Source organism: Atractosteus spatula, chromosome 15 (genome assembly GCF_055471065.1).
Source record: "Atractosteus spatula isolate fAtrSpa1 chromosome 15, fAtrSpa1.hap1, whole genome shotgun sequence".
Taxonomy (NCBI): domain Eukaryota; kingdom Metazoa; phylum Chordata; class Actinopteri; order Semionotiformes; family Lepisosteidae; genus Atractosteus; species Atractosteus spatula.
Genome location: NC_142720.1, coordinates 22,663,675 through 22,689,975, shown reverse-complemented (window position 1 = coordinate 22,689,975; position 26,301 = coordinate 22,663,675). Strand labels below are relative to the sequence as shown.

Sequence of the window (26,301 nt, the reverse complement as noted above, 5' to 3'; positions counted from 1 at the left end):
AATTCTAAACTCCAGGTACTGGATTACAGAAACTACTGTAATCGGTAAAGAAACAAGAAACAACACACAGACACTGAGCCACTGGCCTTTTAACACCTCACAGGCACCACCGTTCTGTCCCGGAAGTTCAGGGCTGGCTGGAGGACGGGCACATCCCTCCCCAACAGCACCCCAAGCCTGCGAGCACCCGGGAGGCCAACCCCCCCAAAGCAAACCACAGTCCGCTAGTGCCATGGCCCAGAGTCCAAATCCACGAGGCCTACTTCTTGCAGATCAACCTTCAGCCATTCCGAAGGCTATTCCTTGAGCTTTTAAGATCACTTTATATACAATATCTTGCATTAGGAATTTCTTTTCGCAAACCTCAGCTTGCTCTTCATGAGACACACAGACACACAAACAGGGAGAGAGAAGCCTGGGGTCAGAGTGCAGGGTCAGCCATTTATACAGCACCCCTGGAGCAGTTGGGGTTAAGGGCCTTGCTCAGGAGCCTAACGGAGTAGGATTCACCTGCCGGCCGCAGAATTTGAACCGGCAACCTTCCAGCCACAGACGCAGATCCTTAGCCACAGTGCCACTGCTCTGTCCTTAAAATACTTCCCAGTCTACAAATTTCAACACCCTTTTCTAAGCTTTTTATACAAAATCCATTTACTGGAGGAACCTGCAGTGCAGAAGCAAAAGGAAATTCACCTTCCATGAAAAACTAAGATCACAGATCTGGGAGATTACTTTGGTTGTGAAGAAACCAATCCATTCTTCCCAGTAGCATGTTCTAAATGTTACACTCCTCATCCCAATTCATGACTTCATAAGGAAGATATTTCAAGATGACCATGCCAAAAGGGTCCATGCATAATATTTCACATTAACTGTTTTCCTGTTCTAACCATGTTTTTCAGTCAAACTAACTTGGTCTCAAAAGCACAACTAATGAAAACCAAAGAAACACAGAAGTGCTGTCTGCACTTGCATTGCAAATTGTAGTAAAATTATGAAAAAATGTTAAACATAACAGAAGCCAACTTTGCTCAGAAAAAAAATGTTTAGGATAGACAGTTCCTTATAACTTCTGTATTGCATTAATATTTCAGTGAGTGGAGCTGAAATTTCTGTTTGAGGATGTTAGTCACAGTGTGGCACAACCTGCTGCTTGAAAGTACAGCTTGGCTGCACTGCCAGTGAAGTATATAAGGGACATATTCAACTGAGAAGTATATAATACAACTATTTATACTAGAAGAAACATTTTTTCCAATGGGACCAAAAGATCAGATGTTCGATTAAGATCTGAAAATATAAGCCTGTATATGGCCTGTAAACATGCACAAAAATAACCTTGTGACCAAATCCAACAGTGAACAAAAATTTAATTTGTTCCAATTTACCGCAAAAGCGTAGACAAGTACTATTTGAAAACAGAAATAAAACATCTAATTTGCATACTATGGGTGGAAATATTTTGTAATGAATTCTGAACTAAATTGTATGCAGAAGTAGACAGGGAAATTGACCATTTGAAATGAAAATGCATGCATTTGGGAAAATATTTTAATTTTGAAAATTTACTAAATATTTCTTAGAGTTGAAGCTTGTGAAGAAGAAGAAAACAGAAAATTCACAAAAGCCAGTGTGACATCTAAAATTTACTATTAAAATGGCATTCAATAAAGTTAATGCATATCAGTGTTCATTTGACATGGTTTATTGAAAAATCATGTATGATGTGTTCAGAAAGTGATTTACAAAAAAAGGTATGATGAACAATTTTAGAGGCAGCAGAATTTAAGTATAAACAAAACCAAAAATAGCAACAATACTGTAGAAAGGTACTGTAAGTAGCAGAAACAAGGTGGAATTCATTTTCTACTTGTGGATGCATGATGATGATAATAATAATAATAATAATAATTGCTTACACTTGTATAGCGCCTTTTCTGGACACTCCACTCAAAGCACTTTACAGGTAATGGGGATCCCCTCCACCACCACCAATGTGCAGCCCCACCTGGATGATGCAACGGCAGCCATAGTGTGCCAGAACGCTCACCACACTTCAGCTATTAGTGGAGAGGAGAGCAGAGTGATGAAGCTAGTTCAGAGATGGGGATTATCAGGAGGCCATGATTGGTAAGGGCCAATGGGAAATTTGGCCAGGATGCCGGGGTTACACCCCTACTCTTTTCGAGAAACGCCCTGGGATTTTTAATGACCACAGAGAGTCAGGACCTCGGTTTTACATCTCATCCGAAGGACGGATGTCTGTTTACTCCACATATAAAATGACAAAAATGATTTAAACAAAAGAAAAGGTCTGGTTCAACCCTCTTGACCATTGTAGATTCATACCTGTTTCTGCATTTCATGCCAACCTTATGTCAAATGTTTAAAGCCATCAACTCACAGAGGGTGAGGGTGAGGATGACATGGGCTCAATCTAATCTCTGGGTTACAGATTTATTTGAAATAAACACAAGAAGCAACGATAAGAATTCTCTTTCTTTCTTTTTTAAGGATAGACAACTGTGAAGGGAGTGTGCATTGCCCAGAATTCATCTTGGCACCTGCTGCTTGTACAAACTCAAAGGATCTCTCTCAAAACACAAGCAGCTGTCAAATTTACTATTACTTCTATTGCAACATCTGAAGGGAGAATCTGCTCTGCTGCGTCTTGTAGTAGTTTTTCCGAGTCAAGTACAGCTGCTACAAATGTCGGGAGACCACCTGTAGGCAGTTATCCTTCTGTATCTTATTTTTTCATGGAAAAAAAAAAGAGTCAGGCAAAAGCCGCTATTGGCAATAAAGATTTGGTAGTGCAATGGGTGAGTGAGCCCATCTTATTTTGGGGTTCATAACCAACATACTGTAGACAGATCACATTAAGCATACTGTATGTATAGTTTGAAAAGGGGGAGATTTCAGTTCAGGCATTTAATATTTAACAGCTGGTTACACTCCGCAGTTGTGCGGTTTTTCTAAACCTGCAAGAACACAAGGGCCTGCCCATACACTTATGAGATACCCTCCTCTTCAGTGCGGTCACTATGAGTTTAAGGAGACGAGTCAGTTCTCTGCTCCGGGACTTTTTAGATAGAATGAAACCAATAATCAAAGAAGCATGATCAATACCGCCCCTCACCTAGCCCCTGTACTTTAGTTCCTCCCTTCAAATATTGAGCTTGCCGTGCACATGCCATTAAAAACGAACTGTTTGGCTTCCAAGTGTAAAAAGGCTGATTCATAATAGTAAATCAAACCTATTTGTGTAACGTACTGTAAACAATTTCTTAAAAATACACATTAATTACAGACTGTGCTATGATGATAATAACTAGTCCACTAGAGGGAGTTTCAGCACATTTATCATATTAAACAATTCTGGCTGTTAGTAGCCTCTAAATAGTTTTCTGCTATGATTGTCCTCAGTATGTAAGATGAGGATTGACCCCATGTGGGCAGAAGGCACATACTCTCTGAATCAAAATGGCACTTTAAAATAGCTTCTATCAGTTTTTCTGATAGTTTATAAACTTTTTTCACTTCTACAGATTGCATAAAGACCATAATTTAACACTGGATTGAATTTATTTTGCTGAGAATTTCCATACTTGACTCTTGTGGTACTGCTCCAAATTCAGCATTTGTTTTATCCTATAAAATGATATGCAAGTAAAGCTCCTGAAGTTTATCAGCATTCAAAGCACTACCTTACATTATTAATGGCGTGAGTTAAGAGCGAAAAAAAGAAAACCCTTTAAAACATCAAATCACGCATGCTCTAAAAAAAGCCATTATTGAAAAAGCGATCACTTCTCATATTGAGATCAGGAAAAATATCAAAAAGGAATAAGTAATGAAATAATGAAACATACTTAAAAAATAAAGAAAAACAGCAACTGCGACATCAATACACTTTACTTGGCGTATTATATATTACCACATTTCTCTCCCTTTTCTTTCACTTTCAGTAAGGTGCAGGGGAAATGACCATCAATCTACTTCTGTAAAATGCATGTTACACAAAAACCCATTCGTGGTGGTAAATTTCCATTTTTGATATTCTGCCTCTCATGTACTTTAAAAATGAGCTTTAAAAGGAAGCAGTAACCTATGGATCTTAGTCGCTATGGCAAATAAGACATTTTCCGTCATGAAATAAGATATACTGATAAGTTTTAAATTCCATGAACTTTCCTTAATATCAGGTATGGCAACAAATTTCAAAATGTTTCCGTACGACAATATTTGAAAAGCACACACAAACATTTATATTTTGCATCTCAAACAGTTGAGACTGAATGAACTAGACAGCTGCCACCAATTGCATTTAACTAAAGCCATGTGTTAACCACACAAACACTGAAATCAGATTAATGAGATCAAGACACATTTTTCTGATTTTGAAAAAAACAATAAAACCCAAAAAATGACAAAACCTGCCAGCAATTAGCTATGCCTGGAAGCATTTAAAGCTCGTCTTTACCAATTGATTTTTACCAGTTATCCCTTACTGTTAAAAGAAAAGATGGAAATTTCATGTGCAAGTTGAACAGCCTGGACTTGTTTAACTTGCCTGGCAAGTTAATGGCATACCTGTTTAAAGAGTGACAATGATATAAACTCATTTTCAATTACATTAAGTGCTAATCAGTGCAGGCCAGTTTAGCAGTTTAATGACTAAAGTAATCCATGTACAAACTGTTAAACTAAACCCATAAATATTTCAAAACACTGAAAGTTTTATGGAACCCTTTTAATTTCCATTTTTAAGCAGTAGGTCTTTCTGAACTTGGAAAACAGAATTTGGGATTTGGCTCCGTTGTAGAAATTCCAGCCACATGCTGAACGGTTTACTGGCTGGGATTTTATACGACTTGCACAAAGATCAAGATCAAGAAAGTTGCAAATAAAGAAAATGATAAGCTATCCCCCTAAATCTATCAAGGTTAAAGGTACACCGTAAGCCACCTATATGTAAAAGGTCTTTAAAGCTTGAAACTTATAAAAAAAAAATCTTTCTCCAGTTAAAGAACGAAAGAGGGCTGGACATTCTGAAACAGGTTAGAAACTGCATTACAGATTTTGTTTCTCCTATGGCCTAAAATTAACCCACAGCCATCCTGCCAAAGTCCCATAAACCCAGGTGTTGATGTACAGTTTCCGTCCAGACTCGGTTAATAACATTGGCAAAGTAAGGCCACCCAAAATGAGCAATGATGGCAAAGTCTTCTTGATACTCAGAGGGGATCTGCAACTCTCTCCGGGAAACTTGTTCCTTTTTTCAGGCTCTTCAGACTCGTAAAAGCTAGTCAGCAACCTGTCAGGGAGAAAAACACATTCTGACCTTCTCTTCAATGCATCCAGTTCAAATCACCTGCAATTACACTCACTCAAACGTTTAAAATGTAAAGGTGATGAGATCTGTTCTCAAACAGAAACCCTATCAAGATCAGAAAGTGATGCAGTCCTGTTAGGAATAATTCAATAATAACTGCTAAGTAAAAATACTATAATAAATGACCAGATTTCGTTTTTAAATTAGCCATTATGGGCTAATGAGTACAATGATTATAAATCCCTTTGTATAAAAACATTGTGCTACATCCCTTTTAAGCAGTTATTAATCTTTTATGACTTTGGGATGAATTAAAGTGAGGTTCACCTTAACTGAATTAAAGAATTAATGCTGTAATTCACGCAAGAACTATCAATAAATGAATACTATGGGAAAACATTACAGTATGTCCCTCAAATACATAATGCATTTATCACACTGAATAAATATGAGGCATGATGGCTATAGTTAAATACAACTCATTGATATTCTTTTAAAAATTAAATGTCAGAAGCTTAATTACTAAACGCAAGTGTTAAAGCTAGTGAAAAAGCAGTTTTATCAGAAGCCTTTAATACTGTGATTTTCAGACAACTATCCCAGCTATTGTGACACCAGGAAAAGGGTTATATAAACATGCACCATAATGGAAGTTATGGTCTTTAGTCATGAGAAGTGCGAAATGAAACATGACAAAAATGGGGAAAACAAACTAATGCTTTTGAAGTTTAAACTGCTAAATAGACTCTTTGATAGTTTCCTCAGTAGTGCAGATTTGGAACAGCAATATGGTGAAAACCAATTGTTCTAGATTACATTTTTTTATATTTCAAGATTGTATAAAATTATAGTTAAACTGCACTCACAAAAGCCTTCTTGACAGATATTAACATCTTCTTTTTTAATTGTATCACCATCTTTTCATAGCTAGACTCCAACATCTGACAAAAAGGTAAATAAGACTTCCACATTCACACGTGTATTGCAAATGGGAGTTTCGGATTAGTTTGTGCGAATGTTTTCCAAGGCAGTTAGTAAACTTTCAAAATAAATGTCACCATTATGTGTAAATATTTCTTAAATAAACACGTTTGCCCTTAATCTCAGGATTCCAGTTTCCCATTCAGATTGAAAATGGGGTTTTAGTTTGTACAACTGTGCACATAGACAAGAATCTTGTAAAATAAAGGTCATTGTTTTGTGTAAATGTTTTAGATAAACTCACCTGTCCTTAATCTCAAATCGCTCATGCAGCCATCGCCGAAAGAACAACGTTTCTTGAGGAACCTCTTTCACATCCACCCTTTCAAAATAAATATGAACTCTGGGGCATTCCTTGCACAGGAATTCTGACAAAACATGGAAAAAAAAACATTAGAACTCCGTTTTTGAAGACAAATCATCAGCATATGAAAATGTGCTCAGTAAAGCAAAAACAATTTAGCATTGTTTCTAGAACATACCTTGACACGAAAAAAATCATCAACTTGTGAACCACTGCAAACACTGATTAAGTCACACCAAATCTTTGGTCACTCTTCTGTGACTGCCAGAATCAAGAACTTGACGTAGGTTAGATTAAAAGATCACACAAAAAACTTGTCACGTATGATCGGATGGCTATCTTAGGAAGTCTGTTTTTAGTTCATTTCACCGCTTATTTTAGTTGGTTAATGAAAGGATGACAAACCGCCTAACAATTAGTGTCAGTTTTTGAAACAATTAGGTCATTTCTTATTTTCACTTACAAAGCATAGGTTTCTTGTGAAGACCCTAAGGAAATGCTTTTAATTATCCAATTCATCCAGATTTTGAATACAACTAATCCAATCTCTAGGACAATCATTAATGCATCCTAGTGGATGGGGGCAATTTGTTCTGTTACATGGTATCAAGCTGAAACAGCTGGATTTTATCACAATATCCTCATGAGAAACAGGGCAGTCCCATAAACTTTAACATCACATCACTTGAACCTCCCCAGAGGTCAAGCAATTACGCTAAGAAAATCAAACCTTGCTGCAGCCATTCTGTGACTATGGCTCTGTAAACCACAAAGCGAGAATGTCAACATGAAAAGAATTTCTAAATTGCAAAAAAATGCAAAACTTAAATGAACACTTCATATATTAAGCTGGAAGGCTAACAAAACTCAACTGTAAACAATCTGCCCTTTAAACTTACATATCAAATGCGTAGCACTGCTTTAAATGTCTGAATAGAACTAGCAACAGTTTATAAGACCAATTTACAAATGAATTCAGCACTGAAGGAATCTAAAGCAGCAATATGTTCACTACAAACGTACTAGCAAATCATCCTCAATGGAGATGCATTGGAGGTGAACTTCACTTAAATCTGCATTTTAATACATTCAAGAAATATGCAAAATGTGGATGTTTATTGAAAGTAAAAATACCTCTTTAAAAAGATATATTAAACTCAAAACTGGTGTTCTTATAGATTACATTCCCATGAAAGCCAGTGCATTTTATAGGCCTTGAAAAACACGAAGCTCTGCTCTCTAAGATGATGTTTCCCAGGAAAGTAAACTAAATGGTATTTATTAAGCCCACATGTCCCACTAGTAGTACCTACAGTAGGAGACTGGTCAATCACCCACAGTGAGTGGCAGGTATGTGAGCTATCTGCTATCTGGATACTCCTTAACCAGACAAAGCAAAATCTAAAGTTGTTTTAGGGGATGTTCCAATAAAAGCTCCCTGTATTGGTTATTTTATGTGTATTATTACAAACACGGTATAGGCAGTAAGACATTATGAATCTACTTGTATAGAAGACACCGACACTGACTTGACAGTGTTTCAATTTCTACAAAAACATTTTACAATCAAAAAATAAATGGTCAGGACTTGCTCCTATGGTTAATTGCTGAAGCCTTGCAATAAAAGGTGACAGATTCCTGCAATTTGCACTCCACCTAGTCCACACTTGGGACAGAGGTCATGGCGACTTCAACACTTTGCTGTTGTTCAAAAAAATCTGCTGCAACTTCCTGGCTCGTCTGTGCAGTAGAACAGAATGAACTGAACAGGGACTGCTGACCGGATAAAGTACATGCTGGCAGTACAAAAGAAAAAAGAGTGATCTTCTTTTCTTTTTTTTATTAGCAATTTTATATCCCGTCTTCATATTGGACTCCTTAGCAAATTCTAATTAGCATTAGAATAAAATAAAGGCTATAGCCACTTTGCTTGCTAGCTGCTTTAATAAATCAAGGCCATGCCGTTCCGCAAAACTTTTCCCTGTCCTGGTCATGGAATAGAACTCTGGTACAGAGGTTTGCCAATTTCTGCAGTTTAAAATTAATTCAATTCACATGGCCATACCGAGACAGATAACCAATGTTGTTAAGAAAATGTAAAGGTTTATTCTCATCCACCATACATTTTTCAAAAGGAACAGTAAAGGAGCATTCCAGGCCCCAGAGCCAAAACACCGCGTTCACTGCAGGGAATGAGCCTTCACCTGTGCCTCTGCAACCCTACACATGCTGACGCAGCTCCCTACTCAAATAGCTTTTTCAAGTATGACATGACTCAAGGCTATTGTGACCCACGACACACTGCTCCCAGTCAAGAGTTGATCAGTATGGTTATAGTGTCAACAGGACAAATGTGGGAGAAAACGGGCTTCTGTGGAAACGAGATGGCCACCTGACTGCCATTTCTTTGCGGTCACCGTCAATGTTCGCATTACAGGATGAATCCCTCCCATTTCTACCGTGGACGGTAAACATCACTGTGTGCAAACTATGATTCATACCCGAGCCACAGTCGCTCTGTCATAAACCACGATGGCTACACACCTGTTGGGTTGCTCTCGCAACTTAAACTGCCTCAGTGTTGGGAAACACTGCACTAAGTTTCCTGCCCACACAAGGCCACCAACCTCACGGTGAAGCAAAGCCTGGAAACGTAGTTCCTCCTCATCAATGACCCTTTGGCCTATCATCAGCATTCTATAGATAATACAGTTAAACTGCATAAAAACCATGGCAGGCCAAGTGGCAATTTTTGCTCACAAAATGATTCCGATTAGTTAATTACTGTATTGGCTAAACTGGGAGGTCATTTCTTTTTTTAAAAAAAAGAAAAATCAACAGACCAAAAGGGCAAACAATGGAATCACAAAGACCTGACTCAGAAGATCAGCAATACTACTCCTGTAGCTTGGTCATAAAAACTGAACATCAGTGTTATCGCTGACCAATTCCATCATTTCTTCTGCCGATTTAAAAAGAAGATTTTAAGAAAGCTGCACATTCCATATGAATGCAAATACTGCAGATAAATAATACCAAAGCTGTTAAACTAGCTATATGTGTACTTATGCATGCTGAACAACCTTAGGAAATCAGTACCTCCACAATGTTCCTACCATCTAATTAGGACTGGACTGATACGGATTGAGCTCATCTGCCTTTTTTTCCTTTAACCACCGGGTGTCACTTTAGATTACAGAGTGCTTTAGTAGTAATTAAACCAAAAAACCACCTGCCAATGTCATGCAATGCAAGATTAAATGAAGGCTTTTGTACAGAGATACAAAACAAAAGGGAGTCATGAATGGAAGAGTGAGAAAGAATTTCGAATTCTCTCTTCCTTGCATGCCACTGATGTTTATTCCGGTCAATAACAGGATGTTTTCACATTTTTAGCTTCAAAACTTTCGGTATAGCTCTGTGAGAATTCACACTACACAAAAACATCACGTCATAACGTTGTTTACAGGAAGCTGAATGAAATTAAAATTCCCATATTAAAATTGTTTATTTTTAATTAGTTCTAAAAACTTTTCCATCAAGAAATGGTTATTAAATACTAAATGTACAAAGCAAGAGACGTGAACTGTTTTGTATTTAGTTGAAAACACCATTCAAGCAGCCTGTGATTTACAAAACATTGCGCCATTAACGTAATATCTTGATTACTCCACTACAATTTCTAAATTATTCCGAGGAATATAATTACTGCTAATCTCAGCAAAGCTTATTGTATAGAATGTTTTGGTTATCTCAACCACAGTAATTTAAAAAGCAAGATTACATCAGTTTTCCTTAAGGTCCACAAGAAAAAAAAAAGTTGTTAACGACATTGACGCAATTCCTGTATATGCTAAAGTTAATTTAGATTTTTTTCTTTTAACTATAATGCCAAATGTTAATTTATTGGACATTAAAATACAATATACAACTAAGACATCTACAGTATACATACATGACTGTATATATACTCTGGCTTTCAACTAAATCCTTCATACATCTAGGTTGTTAGAACCCGTATATCTATTTTGGAAATGGATTAAATGTTCTTGGCTTTATTCCGATTCATTCTGATCATGAGAAAATCACCTCACTTGAGCAAGCTGCCCAGGCTCAGGTGATCTGGTGACGTAGTGTGCTGAGGATCAGGAAAGGAAAACACTGAAATGAATAAGTCTCTCTAATCAGGACAATGACACCTCCTTGTATTCTGAATGTTGAAGGCTGAACAAAGTCACCTCAAGTGGAAACATGTTTTAGTGATGCATTAAAATGTTGCATAAACCATTCTGATAGGTATCCCTAAGTCTGACATGCAAATAGATGTGTTGATTGGTGTGCACAGCAGGGTTGCTAATGGGAAGTCTGGGCAACAGCACTAACAGACTACAGAACTCTACTTAGAACAATTGATAGCAACTGAACAGCAAAGCACTGCAGTAGTCAAGCAAGTCCCAAGACCTGCCTCTTAACAAAGGATACACAATCAGATATTCTTTAAGAATGGCCATTTGTTTATTCCAAGATCCTGAATCTTAAAAGGCGTTCTTTTTTTTAAACTTTCAGCTTATTCTGCTACACATCCCTGTGTCATCTGCACATCCAATGAATAATTTGCTAGATTTCAGGGGCAAAAGAAAACAATAGGTTTCCTCTAGTTACATTTTTCTATGAGAGCCTTCATATACAGTAAACCGCACACACATTACTCTCTGGATCAGGGATGTGAATATTAATTAAATGTATATGGTCCCAGCAGATGTGGCTTCCAAAATTCTTAATGTCAGATGATTCACTTTAAATTTTGTTCCACAGAATGCATAGAACTTTGCTGATGTTATCTCAAAATTATCTGTAGTCCCTTGTATACTCTACTCACAAAGCAATAAAGAAACTTTACATATTTTGGGAGTGTCCAGATGTGGAGAAGCACAGGAAACAAGCTTCCATTAATTTGTACACTATTTTGAAAAAGAATACACCTTACTCTCCCCCACTGTGCTTACTAAAAAACTCTAATCCTGATCTTTCACATCACCAGAAATGGATCTCCACTGCTAGGATCCCATTTTTTAACTATGAATCTAAATAAACGATAAGCAATTATTTTATACGCGGAAAGAAATTAACACTTCAGCAGCCAGCCAGAGTAAGCTGCCAAGAGACTACAGCCAAACACTTTGACTAATTTTCTCACATTTTTGTATCATTGCAACAGAACCTGTACAGCTATATTGATATGTGACTTGTAGCTTAAGGGTTTAACTAGGTTTAAGAAGCAAAACAAGGTCTCGCTTCTCTTCATAATTACACTGAGAACTCCAGCTTGATGACGAAGTACATCAACACACCTCTTCCCCTCGCGCCTTCACTGTGCTGCAGTGCTCTGTGCTCAGTCTCTCTCCGGGTTTGTATCACACTTTGCCTTGACCTCGAATCAACTGTTTCAGCTGTACCTCGCTTGCCTGCATGCTCCTCACTGCTCTGCAATGCAACTAGCAACTTTGTTGTTCTCCCTCTTGTCCTGCATTTGGGTTCATCTAACAACTCACAGCCTCCACCTTTTGTATCATTTTTGCATACGGAGACCAGGTTTTACAGCTATATGCTAATCATGTGGCACACATAAGTCAAAGACTATCCTTTAAAAGGCATCTCTCCCCTTGTAGAATCACACTTAATTTCCCAAAAGCGGGCCAGCATGGTGTTAGTCTTATTTCTAACCTCTGGTTAATGCTATCAATTAGTCAAAGTACACATAACAGTTGACCTTTTTCTGCCTAAAGACATTAATAAAAAAAACTTCACAATTTACAGCAGTTTTAGGCAAGCTCATTTTCAAGCTTCCTTGATGCTTGTTTCAAGCACGTTTTAAACTCTTAGTAGCAGTTATTCTAGGTTTTGAGCAAATAGGATTGCTGCCAGTGAACTGGAGATGATTTGAGTAGCTTTGGGTAAAGCTGAGATTTTCTTCCTTTATCTTGAGAGACCTCTTGAAGTATAAATCTTTCTGGGCTAGTGGTTTACCAAAGGAAAACTTTCTTGCCGTCCTCGTTTGGTTTTATTGATGATGCAGCCTTTGCAGTACAAAACGCAAATACATGCATATCAGATCATGATGCCATTAGAAGATATTATGAATTTGCTTTTATACTTTATATAAGTTGGAAACAAAAGTTGCATAAATATTTGCTGATCACTTATTTTTATTCTTCATGCAGTTATTTGCAATATATGAGAACAAAATAATGAACTTAGAAACCACTAAAAATGCTTGATAAATTAAACCAGGAGCCAATCACAGAACTAACCCCAATCATTCTAATTGAAGAACGAAATTTCACATTAAAAAAGTTTTAGAATTCTGAAATTTACGAAGGCTGGATAATGATGGAAACAGCTTAGGAGTTTATTTGCAATGCTGCAAAGAAACCACATTTTTCAAAGATCAAAAAAAGAACAGGGATGCCACTCAAAACAACTCTAAAGCCAAAACCAATATTTAAAGCTCCCAATTTTTTGGAACAGATGACAATCAAAGTCCAGTAAGCATCACAAAGCTCACTCACAAACTCTGAAGTCCTTGCTTTCAAGCGGCAATCCAGTGTGTTATCTCAATACATCATGAAAATATTAAAAACTGTACTAAAAGGGGAACTGTAGTCCCAATTCCTAAGAACGGTTATTAAATCTCAGCAACACAATAAGTAAATTGACAGTATAGAAAATTTTTACAAATTTCCAATTAAGCACAAAATTGTGAACTTTGTGAAAGTACTGTAAGTTGCTATGTTGTCGCAAACCCCCGGTCTCGCCATGGCGAGAAAGAGTTCCCACGAACTGTGATGGGATGTGGTCCTTCCTGCTCACTAGTCACTGTCATGACTAATGTAATTGTGATGTACGAGTGAATAAGTACAGGTTGTGCAGCAGACATTTCACCGCAGAAATGTTCCAACGTGATCTGCATGCAAAGTTAATTAGCAAGTAGTGTTTGTCGGCAAAGCCGTCTTGAAATCAAGAGCAATATTTCTACTGGAATAAAAGAGAAAAGCAGACAAGCCTGCTTCTTTACCATGTCATAGGAAATTTCATATTACCGTATCCAGGCATTCTGGATATATCATCCAAACGAATAAAATAAAAATAAAAGAGTGAATGAAAACATTTTCAGAGAAGATTGGTTGAACATTACATTGTTGGTCCTGGAAGGCACCATTGCAGCACCTCTTGTGAGTTACAGTATTAATCAAGACTGGGAGCTCATGTGAGCTTTTCAGCAATGATGTTAATTTGTTCAATTAAGTCAGGAACTGCAGTCCTTTAGAGCTATAGACCATTCAAGTTTTCTTTTTTAATTGATCTAGTAACTTACTGTAGTGGTAAAGTCAGAATTATTTGGACTATCACCCTAGTCTGTAGACACGGGTGAAGTAAAGGAATGGACTGCAGACTGTTTGAGGATGTCTCTCAGCCTTAGAAGTAAGAAAAATAATTTGCACAGAAAGGATGCTAAATAAGAAAAACATACTGATGGACAATATAACTATAACTCCATCTGGAAATTTTCTAATTCATTCACTTTTCCACATGGCAGTGATTCCAATACACTGCAAAGAAGGAGCTAATAAAAATACTTTAAAATGGAACAATCAAAACTTTTGCCAAAAAGTTGTACAGATCACATTTTATTCAGCAGAAACAAACCAAACTATGTGATTTACTGTCATTATAATTTTACTGTACTTTCATGCTGTATCTACCATTTCCCTTGTACATGTACTTAACATAAACTTTGCATACATTGTCAGCTGCCGAGGAACTAAGATACACAGTCTCTTGACTACTGCAATAATAATGTATACTCAGCGCTGGGCTGTCACCCTGGACAGTGTGTGTGGAATACACGAACATTGAGGCTACACAGGAAATGTCTGAATAAAGGAGAAAAGAAAACTGTTGCTGTAAAAACCTCTTGTTCCTTCGGACAGCAGTCAGACAGCATCCAATCATTTCTTCGCTCACAGAATTGTGTACAATACTGCCACAGAATTTCTCTTTTTTTCCCAGTATGTTCTGGGTGAGAGGTTTAATGCAATTCCACCAAAGAAAAGGCTAAACAAACAATGTATTCTTGTAACAACCAGAAATAAATGATGACAAATTGAACGTGCTCACCAGAAAGAAGACAAGCTCAGAAGAAACTTATAATGGTCATCAAAATTCTCCAAGGCATTTACCTGGCATGGAAGGTGCAGTCCCCCTCTGACCCCTGGCGTCTACAGTTCCTTCGTACGCGACGGTGACGTCATAAACAGCATCCAGGTGACCCTTCATCGTCTCTATGGCTATATGGGCTGCTTTCATCCTGGGGGTCAGTACGTGCTTCAGAACTGCAAGTCCTTCACATGAAAAACACCCGAACACAAATCATATGAGTGGAATATAACAGACGCACAGCATGTCACAAGCGTAAGTTTAATGAGCACTTTGACAGAGGTGGCTGGATGTATCTGGAAAATATAGCTGATAATAAAAACGTACCCTGTGGAGTCTTAATGACAACACAGGAAAGTCAGTCGTTACCCCTAAGTTCTACCATACATTGCTTTCTGTCCAATCATTTTTGTCAGGTTTATTAATGTGCTTTGGAAACCTTCTTGTTTCCTGTCTTGTATGTGGTTCCCAGTGCTGCAATGCAAATTCACAACTTTTCACCAGCCTGTTTCAAATGAATAATGATTTCTGCATTTCATCCAAATTTTTTTAGATCGCAGAGTATGTACACTGCGTACATGATTTAAATACACTGTGCATAATTGACAGCTCATTTTTTAGTAGCGCAGTTATTCTCCATGGACAAACTATCAGTTGGATTTCAGGCCAAGAACCACAAATTTTGGGGGCCAAGCAAACTCAGGGACAACTGTAACTAGCAACCACATCCTGATGTTGATGGAACCGACATGGCATATTTTTAAAATCTTTTCAGAAATACAAACAAAATATTTTTCTAAATAAGTTGAATTTCCGCAAAAAAACACTTCCACTAAAGGTGTAGATAATACTTGTCCTGAGATTCACATAGCCAGACTCGTGTTGTATCATGCTGCTTAAATTTCCATCATAGAAGGGAACAACGTCAACACAAGCTTCCAAATGTACATTTTCTACAGCACACATACTGAAAAAGTGGCGATAATAATCTTAATACACTGCTCAGTGTCTTAGCAATGTTCACAATTACATATATCCCTCCATTACAAAATAACAGGAAGTTCACAAAAGCACTTTTGGAACCACAAAAGCAAGCTGCAACTTTAACTGTTACATGATTACTTGAGGACATTTCAAAGCTTTTGACAAACATTTTACCTCTTCTACGTATTGGCACACAATCTAGTACTCCAACAATCATGTGACATACAACAGCTCCAAAGACAATCTCACATATACTCTAATTACTGTACATAGAACTTGGCATTCAAAGCCTATATGGCTGTAATGATTAAAAGGTTTTACAGCCCTATATAGCAACATTAAGGATTAAATTTATGGCGCTCGTTACCTCGCCTTCTACTAAAACATCTATCTTACACTACATGCAGGTGTAGGTACTGGCCGACTCAGTGCATCTGTCTTACAGTAATTCTTTAAAATGGCCTAAATTTAGTTAGGTGGTATATGTTTTAGTTTTAAACTTGTGTGATCTTCAGAAGATAAAACATTTTCCGCACAGAAAAAATTAATACGTTTAGAGTACGAGCACATACATTACACATTCCACAACTTACTCTTACTTACGTTAACTTTACCAGTCTTCTGGTCACATTTATACATGTATCACACTGTTCCTCATGTCAGTAATCAAAATAATTTTAAGTCAATACTTAGTATATATTTTATATATATTTTATACTAAGACCAATTCACTGGTTCAAGTTTTGAGAGATCTTTTAGAGATCTGGCAAACTGCCTGTAGTGCATTGACAACAGTGAAGAATAAAATCCATAAACTGGTTTTAATTTTGACAGAGGTTTCATTCTAACACTATCAACAAACATTAAGGTCATGAGATTTTGCTACGAATGCCAAGCAAAGCAAACTAGAACTAAAACAATGTTACCTTGCTCCACAGCTACATAAATTGCACCCAATTCCCTGCTGCAGTACCAAGTTCTGGGAAAACGACAATTTTGTTATTTGCAACTGGGTCACTAAATTGTAGAGGCCAGTTAAAACATCATATCCAGTACTGTATGTCACAGTCTCATTTGTAAATCTACTAAGGAACCACTTATAAACAGCTTCATACTATGACTGGGGGTGCAGTGTCAGTACAGACATATCCTGTATAACGACATGTGCCTTGATGACCAAAAATGATAACTCCAGCCACACCAAGAAAAGGAATTTAATGTCTTTGAAGTAAAATCAATCCTTCCAACCAACTAAATAGAAAGTACCCTGTCAGGCCCCCGTCAAACCACAGACCTGCTCTTCTTGAGAAATTGATTATGAAAATACTACATCAGCATAGACCTTCAAAACTGAGGTGGGCAATTGTTGGATTGTTCTTTGGTGCTGAAGGAGATTTGGTGAAGTTCTATTTACAACTTACTGGCTCCACAATGAAGATGCAAAAGGGAAAAAAATATTTTTACACTTACTTCATTAATGAAACTAGGACTGAGACTTTGAATCGCACTATTTTAAGGACATACCTTCTTTTTTTGCAAAAGCTTGACTATCGCTTATCACTTTTCGGAGGTCTGGGTTGTAACGTGTTCCTTCTGGGAAAATTACAAGATACATCTAGGAGGAAAAGAAAAGCAGAAATAACAGTGCTTATACATGTCGATCCCAGGTTTAAGAGAGTGGACAGGATTTATTTCCTGGGACCAATAATATCGAATCAAGACTTACGTTACTGTAATTAAAATATCAGTAAATAGACACGAAATTTTAGAACTCATGTTACATGTCACACTGGAAAAATCTTTCAGTCTGCATGTAAAAGGAATTTAGCAATTCCTCTGCAGTATAGAGTGTGAACATGTTCACTAAAAAAAAAGGATTGCTGAGCTACTGTGTACCCTGTTGAAATGAATTACACCAGACATTTGGATTAAATTTAAATCACAAGATGAACGGCACTGCTGTGTTCCAAAATATTGATCTGTAGGGTTACGAAAGATACAAAAAACATCATCATAGTTGCTCTACAGGACAGTACCCAGGAGCTTTCTATGCACTGTAGAAAGTAATATTGTGTATTCACCGTAAACAAAAAAAATCTAGAGGATCAGTTTATCTAGTAAAGTTTCAATGATATTTCATCAGATCCAAGCCCAGGGGAGATACTGATGTTATACCCTTGCCCAGGGCACTTCACATGGATGATATATGTATACAAGTTGCTTTGGATATAAGCATCACCAAAATAAATAAGGAATTAGCTACATTTTCAGAATTTTAGCTTAAATCAGGGGACCATGTGAAAATCCATATACAGTAAAGATTAACCCAGCCTACCATCACGTGCAAAAAAACAAAAAGATCTGAACTGAGATAAAACCAAACAACTGAGCTCAATCATACTTGGCTTTTAAACAATATATCCTATATGTCTTACGAATCAAACAAGTTATTTAAAAACGAAACAACTGGGATACATCAAGTGTTGTCACATGAACTGTAAAATTGTAAGCCCAAGATAGAAAACACAAGGCTGTAATCTAGCAGAACGCACTGGAGAGGTCCCCAGTCATTGAGCCATGGAGCTCACCAAGTGTCATGGGAAAAAGTCATTTGGCAAGAAATACCTTTTTACAAATAGAAAAAAATAATATCTTTAGAAGGCATGTCTGCTAATTCACGAAACCAACATTCACAATGATTAATCTGATTGACATCTGAGTAACAACTGTACTACCTCATTTATAAATACCATGCTTTTTAAACAATCTTCTAATTACTTAGACAAGAAACAATTTTTAAATTTGGAATCCTTGGTAACAATGAAATTAAAAAGATTCCTCTAAAACAAAATGCTTTGGGTTATTTTTTTAAAAAAACATCTCCATAAATGGCTAATGTTTAATTTTCGAAAGTAGCAAAAGCCTGAATTTCTATTATGTTGAGAGATTCCAGCCAGAGCATGCATTACTAAAAACTGGTACATTCCATAACTGGCAGAAAGAGATCTGTGCTTTACGATTTCTGGAATATAACACCCCACAGAGCATAACCTTGTGCTTCTCATTTAAGAATGAAGACCTGATTTGTAAAAACACAATCAACGTCCTGCTAAGGAATTGCCATAGTGAAACAAACATGAATACTTACAGGAGTTCCTATTTTTGTTTGAGATAGGAGCTTGTTTTTCATGGCTTTTTCATCAAACTTGGCACTACGCTTCACATACACGCCTCCATGCTGGGAAACAAGAAATAAACATTACACAGAGTCTTTGCAACATATCGAGTCCTGATTTTCACTATAACAGTGTAACATTTCAGGGATTCCCACTGGCCAAAACACCTGTCACTGAGCCATTTGCCCTCTTCGGCGGGAATATTCTGTATACAGCACATCGCTCGCGTGGCATACCTGAGAAAAGTACCATCCATACAGAGGAAGCCACCTCAGTCCATCTTTTAAAACATATCGCACATGGCCCAGGGCATCCTGTCTGATGGCTAGCATGTCCGCAATTATCCAGTCAACTGCCAGAAAAAGAAAACACAAGACAGTGAAGGAAAAGATGGGCAGAATCTTCTTTATGCCATTATATGCAGAAACAGCATTTTAAAAAGAACATTAATCACTCAACAGACTTAACTTTGTGTTGGTTAAAATACTATTGCAAAGGAAGATGGAAAGTATGCAGACCTTAAAATATGGAGTCAGCTTTTAAGAGCGCTAATGAGACCAAATTATTGTTCTTCAAAAGCAAAATGCACTGTGGACGTACTGGACTGTAAGCCTTTCGTGTTAATATGAAAAAGTCCTATTTTTTCTCTGCTCCAATAGATAAAAATACTTGCCCTTCGCTATTAAGTCTTCAAAATAAGAAATTCATAGGTGAAAAAGCCAAAAAAAAACAGGTCACAGTATATTCAGCTAGTTTAAACACCTCTTTGTCTTTATTAGATCGGTTTCAATAGACATTTGAGTAGGATTTAAACATCCAAGCTGTAATACAGGCAAAACGCCACATGGCTGGAAAGCAAAAATGTATGGAAATTACAAGTCTGAAAACCCTCAAAACAAAACTGCTTCCAAGTTTAAGGCAGTTTGAGAAAATGAAGAACTAAAACACACACCTGTACACTGATGGTTGGACAGGTAGACCACATTCTCTTTTTTCTTTGGTATATCGCCATATATAACCACCTACAATAAAATAAAAAATTGTGTGTTAAAAAACATTCCAATATGGAGCAATACGAAAGCTTGTGTAATAGACTGAAACTGCAGCTTAATAACTTACCACTAAACCTAAATAGCTCAACATCTCTTGTAGGCAAGAAAGTAATGAACACTGAAACCAAAGCATTCAACAACACTCGACACAAAAATGTCTAAAATGACTAAAAATGGAAAAAACAGGATACTTTTTTGGACATTCCAAAACTACAGGCCGTATGAAGGGCTTGTCTTCCCTAACAAGGTTAGATGGAATACATTTGCAGTATCATGTTACAGCAAATATTTAGAATGCTTCACTGATAGAAATAATATCTTTACGGATAATAACCCACAAATGCAGATTTGAATCCTCAAAATGTTTTATACATAGCCAGGTATATTTTCTTAAACAAATAATGATGATGAGCTCATCTCCAGCAAGGCTATGCTGCTGAGGTTTGGAAGTCAATGGGTGCTTGGATTCCATATTTACTTTTTACAACTGGGAATAATTTCCAGGAATGAATTGCTTTGCGTAGTATTTACTGGTACTCTGAGTTACCAGTACAAACTGGTACAAAAGACAAAAACATGTGGCAAGACAAACTGCCAAACATAATGTCTACCCATCTTAAGCAAGATCAACTCAAGAGGAAACAGGAATGGCCATTCAGATGTGCACTGTGATCACTATTGCAGCTGACAGTGAGCCTTGGAATACATTTTGTTGTTGCAAAATTAAGAACTAATACTCCTTACTATACTAAAACATCAATTTATCATTAGATCATTTATGTACATGTGCTCATAATGTTAGTAAGGACTGATGCAATACGTTAATACGGGCATTACACATCTATCATGATTCTTTTGTTTGTCAAAGCTTAAACTGGTTGGTGGAACTGCTGAATGCCACTGCACATTTCAAGATTAAAGTGTTAGGAAAATTTACACCACCAAGTACACATCGAAACGTGTACGAAAGTGTGGAACTGACGATATAATCCTCAATGATCAGCGTCTCGGATACATCATAAGGAAACAAACATCTGCTTCACAAAGTAAATACTGAGGCAAACTATTTAACTGAAGACCAGTGGAATACGAGATTAATTTACAAGTGTTCTGTGGAGAATGACCTAGACTCCCACACACACCTTAAAGGCTGAGCTGTACTCAGAAGAGATTTGCGGACTATGAAACAGATCTAGTCCTCACTGTCTCAGGACAATCAGCTTTTTCTTGCCTAAGAAGCCCTCCCCCTCCCCAGCCAGGGCAATACATTTTTCATTCCAAATCCCAAAACTGAACATGGAGAAACACAGCTGTGTTTGGGTCCTTAGCAGTACGTAAGACTTAGCAGCTGTACAAATTCTAAACATATGCACCAGTGGTCTCATTCTAGAAAAAAAGGAGAACATCTTTCAACATACCACTCACTGACCATCAGGGAATATGAAGTAGTGACATTCTAGATACAAGATGATCACAAAAACTGGCTCTCAATTCAATCAAGTAAAGTCAAGCCCAGTGTTAGATCATGCTTGTTTGACCCAAATATGCTCCCTGACAGAGGTGACACAAGGCTAAACAAAAAAAAAAAGATGGGGAAGACTGGGACTAATTTTCCATTCTTTTAAATCCACATCTGTTCTACAAATACTGTTCCTATGCTTAAAATAATAAAAATAAATTTCCACTATACTTTTGTCTTGAATGCAGGACACGTACCCTAAAACAAATCTAAACAGCAATCATGCTGTTACTAATTTGATTGAGATCTCACTGAGGCACATCATTCCAAACTCGTTTTTCCTGCTATTGCTGATCCTGTTTATCCAGATAGAAACATTTTTGATTTTGTTCAGTCCTGTAGTGTACCAGTTACCATGACTCAGAAAAATGAAAAGAATAAAAAGGGTGTACCAAAGGTGAAAAACAAAACCTGGAACTAAACTTGATATCTCATAACATTATGCCCTAATCTAAGTGGAACAAATTGTCAAAATATACTTAATCAACAATGACATGCCTCCTTACCGGACATTCTCTCATCCTAGCATATCAAAATACAGCTGCAAGCACATACACTGACGCCCCACTGTCTGAAACAACTATTTACTAGTTTACTGAATGCAATAAATGTGAATGTTTTGTTAAATTTTTCTTGTCAGTAAGACATCTGCAAAATGCATTCAACTTAAATTAATACCAGAATGTAGTAGCTCAAATGTTCTGGTGAGCTACATAATTATATTGTGGTGCTATACTGGGAACCTGGGTTCAATTCTGGACGGTAGGAAGTTATCTGTGTGGAGTTTGTATGTTCTCCCCGTGCTTGCGTGGGTTTCCTCCCACACTCCAAAAACATGCTGGTAGAGTAATTGACTTCTTAGGAACATAGCCCTGGTGTCCCGATGGACTGGTGCCCCTTCCAGGGAGTTTCCTGCCTTGTGCCCACTGCTTATGAGGATAGGCACTGGCTGCCCTGCGACTCGGAACTGGAAGAAGCATTCAGAAAATGGATGGAGGTGCTTCTATTATGTTTACAGACAATCAACCCTTGAAAAGCTGTTTTCGTGCCACCACTTCAGAGTCCCAGCTAGAGCCTGAGGAGAATTTGCCCTGGATATTAGGCAAAATTAATCCTTTTCTCTTCATGTTTGTATCTACCAGAAATCTCACCAGTATCTCAGACCTGCTGTACAGGTAACACAGCGCACTACAGATACTGCTTAAGCTCCTGTTGCAGGAGACGGTTCTTGGAAGGTAACATCATCTTCTACCATTTTAACTGGTCTAATTACATAGTCAAAGGGACAGATTTAGCAGCTCCCCCTCAATGTCTTACATTATTTACCAAGAGATACCTTACAGCCACACCAGAGAAAATACTAAATGTTTCTTAGTGAGCAAATAATTCCAACACTCAATTACAACACTCAATCTTGTTCTACAAACTCCAAGCCACAAAGCCTGGGAATATGGAAATGATTACATTTTCCCGTTTTCTTTTCATTTTGATGAGTTTTTGGTTATTGTTTTAAAATCCAATTCAAAGTACTAACCGTCTTCCCTCCAAAAAATCTGAAAAAAAAACGTAAACATTATTGACGCAGGAGAGAATAACTTATGTTGAATTAATTATTCTAAGATTCCAGTGTGTTGAACAGGCTATAAAACTGGTTAATTTAATGTTATATCTAAAGCAGGCTCACACAAACCATAAAAGGACAATTTAATAACATTTGAACACTTAATATCGGGAAAGACGAATACTTGGATGTAAGGTGTGAATAATTGGCATTTGGTTTTCCTGCAATCCAGTCGAAGAAGGAATTTAAGATGGACTTTTTCTTCTGATTCCTATTAGAGTCAGTCCATTCAAGCAACAGCTACATATCAACCCTGAAGCTCGCCAGGAGCAGTTGTGATGGCATACAGCAGGCCAAACGCTTATTACTAGTTACTAGCTTTCTGAAATCCTATGCTCAAGGGGTTCAGAATAACAACCTATTCAATTTCACTGTATAGTACAAAGGACACAGCTACTTGTCTTATTTGGATATAACGGACGCCCCCTCCATAGATATCGTTATTAGTATTTTGCATAATTGATTTGAATATTCTGTACTTTCACCCTATTCTGAATAGCACCTCTCATACTAAGCCCTTCAAAAACTCATATGAATGTCAATGTCATGTAGCCAATACGCACGGGATAACTCAAAATAACTTCTTTAAACTTAAGAGATGTTCTAAAACAAAAAAAAAAAATGTAAATAAAAAGGACTAAACTTCATCAAGGTCCGTACAGCCACTCAGAGTCGCAGGCGAATTCGTGACCGCGCGAAGGGGACTTGTAACACATGAACGCGCGAAGCACAGAAGAAATCGTGGTTGAAGAGCCGAACACCACAGACGTCTTCCAACAGCAGGCAAACTTGATGGGATGCTGTCATATGTACAGACCATCTACAGCCTGCCAGTCTGTGGATCTAACTATAGTAAAATGTACAGTATGTTAACTAAACATAGATGTGGAATAACTGACGCGACTCAAAACAGAGAGTACAGTATACCCCCTTCAGCTTCTCAAAGTTGAAAAACCGACAGGCACTGCATTAGACACGGTAGCCTAGTTTCCAAAGCAGATGCACTATTTCTATTGCAAGTGCTGCTCTGAGTAGTAGCTCACTAGCTTCTGGGGAGGGGACGAATGTAACTACAACTACCCCAAAACGACAAATCTGAGCTCGGTGAAGATTTCCTACACCTGGCCAGTATAACTGTGGGCTCCTTACTCAGAGGGATTATTAGCACTGACCCCGCACAACAACGACACTCAAAGCCCACACATCTTGGCTCCTGTCAAGAGTGGACAGAGGTAAGGCGGTTCAGAAATCACTTCGATTTCCCCACGCCGTGAACTATTTTTAGTAGACTGTGAAATTCAAGTTTAATATTTCACACTTATTTTTAGGTACAGTTTTTTTTTCTAGAAAAAAAGACGAATTCCTAGCCGGGCTGCAACTTCAGTGCTGTGTTTCCACAACACAGGCCTGGCGGACAGTAATTAGGCCTAAGAGTCCTGACTATGGAGTGGCCTTGTCAGGTGCTCTTTCTTCTTTAAATCAAAGGGCCAGATTTAGCGAGATTCCGATGAAGCAGGTTAACTTCATATAATACACAACGAGTTGGTTTTCCAAAATCGTATCATTAATAGACCGTAATGGTCAAATCCCTGTCCATGTTCACACATTGTATAGACGGACTGAGTGTGCCACCCTCAGAATACATCTTGAGTAATGTTTGCGTTATTCCACTCACACCTACATAGTCTAGATAGTTGCTTTAGGTGTGTCAGGAACTGTAATCGCAAACTGTACTTTTGATTTACCATTACGACTACAAGTTGACTAGTCGACAATACATTTCCTCTTGGTAAACCAAGATGAATTTAAAAGTAAAATCCAGAATCACTTTCACAGACCCCGACTACAGATTGGGCTAACTTTTAAATTGTGATTAGGTACTTCGGCAACAGCATTAATCCGCTTCTGAAAATGAACAGACCCTTCCTACGGTATTATTACATTATAGATTAAACACAACGCGACGCAAAAAGTACTCCTCCTGTCCACACAATACTGGAGATGAAGATACAAGACAAAAAAAATAAATAGATCAACGGAAGGATCAATCATTTCAAAACTCACCTCCACCCCCGTGTAATTCTCAAAGAAGAACAGGACCATGCTCTGATAAACGGAGTAGATCCGGTCGTCTATGGCGTGATAGAAGCGGCAGGGCAGGACACAGGACAGGAGTCGCCAGGCGACCCAGGACAGCAGGTAAGCGGGGGCAGTCCCCAGCATCACCGCGGCGGGAAACCAGTACCGCAGAGAGTACGTGTGGACAACCAAGGACAGCAGCATTTTCAAGAGACAACTGCCCGGCTGCGCTCCTCTACCGCTGAAACAACCCTGACCCTAATCTCCTGAAGCCAAACTCGCCCGCCCTCCCTTTCGCTCGTCTCGGCTTATCTGAACTGTGAAAAGTTGACAGCCAGGATCACGCCGAAGAGACCCTATTAAACGACATGGAGACAGTTAATTTCCGTCCACCCACAGCTGTTCTCACATATGCATTCGTACGGAGTCCCCCTACGCAAAGCTAACTAAAATACAATCTTTATAAAAGAGAATATAATACCATGGATTTAAATAATGGAAGTCGACAAGTTATCACAAAAATTATTACTTTAATACTGTCTTACACAAACCCGAATACCGACCCATTTTCCCCACCACAAAGAAGTAGCTGTTTTCCCCAACTATAATCTAGTAATAATCGCGATTACATTTATTTGTATTTATTTTTTACACCCCCAAGAACTCCCTGCTACAAAGTCACACACGCCTCCTCATGGACACCATGTTGGAAGTGTTACGTCGCTGCACGTCCTAATATCGACGGCGCTGATTGGTTAAGGCGTGGCTTCCTGAGGTGCTGGTTGCTAAGGGCGGATGACAGTTGCTGGGGAGTTGGTCCACGCCTTTCCAGCAGAGTGGTCACGCAGTGTACCCTGGTCTGTGACAGTTCTTGTGAGAATGGAGATCTTTTTTTGTGGTTGCGTTTTTGCAATTCCTGATTTTTATTCACCGTGATGATTTTATGATCAAAGCAATATAATTTAAAAATCGTAGTGGTTGTCCACATTGCTCTGTGTTTGGACATGCCCTGCACGCTTTAGATAATGAAAGG

At 37.9% G+C, this 26,301-nt stretch overlaps 1 protein-coding gene across 1 annotated transcript; it reads right to left on the bottom strand.

Moving 5' to 3' along the window:
- Positions 1–1,693: 1,693 nt before the first annotated feature.
- On the bottom strand, positions 1,694–25,987 carry agpat5 (1-acylglycerol-3-phosphate O-acyltransferase 5 (lysophosphatidic acid acyltransferase, epsilon)). Its single transcript, XM_088933752.1, has 8 exons — positions 25,254–25,987; positions 19,950–20,019; positions 19,234–19,349; positions 18,970–19,059; positions 17,346–17,436; positions 14,861–15,022; positions 6,561–6,684; positions 1,694–5,317 (listed from the first exon to the last, which is right to left on the bottom strand). Exons 1-8 carry the CDS (start codon positions 25,470–25,472, stop codon positions 5,092–5,094), a joined length of 1,098 nt encoding a protein of 365 aa, XP_088789878.1. The 5' UTR covers positions 25,473–25,987; the 3' UTR covers positions 1,694–5,091.
- Between the last annotated feature and the right edge of the window lie 314 nt (positions 25,988–26,301).

Excerpts from the sequence above, each read along its gene's own strand:
- agpat5 (XM_088933752.1), bottom strand. The coding sequence starts at position 25,472 with ATGCTGCTGTCCTTGGTTGTCCACACGTACTCTCTGCGGTACTGGTTT. Across the intron at positions 20,020-25,253 it reads AGAATTACACGGGGGTGGAG|GTGGTTATATATGGCGATAT; the intron begins GTGAGTTTTGAA and ends ATTTTATTGTAG. Across the intron at positions 6,685-14,860 it reads GACTGCACCTTCCATGCCAG|AATTCCTGTGCAAGGAATGC; the intron begins GTAAATGCCTTG and ends ATGTTTTGTCAG.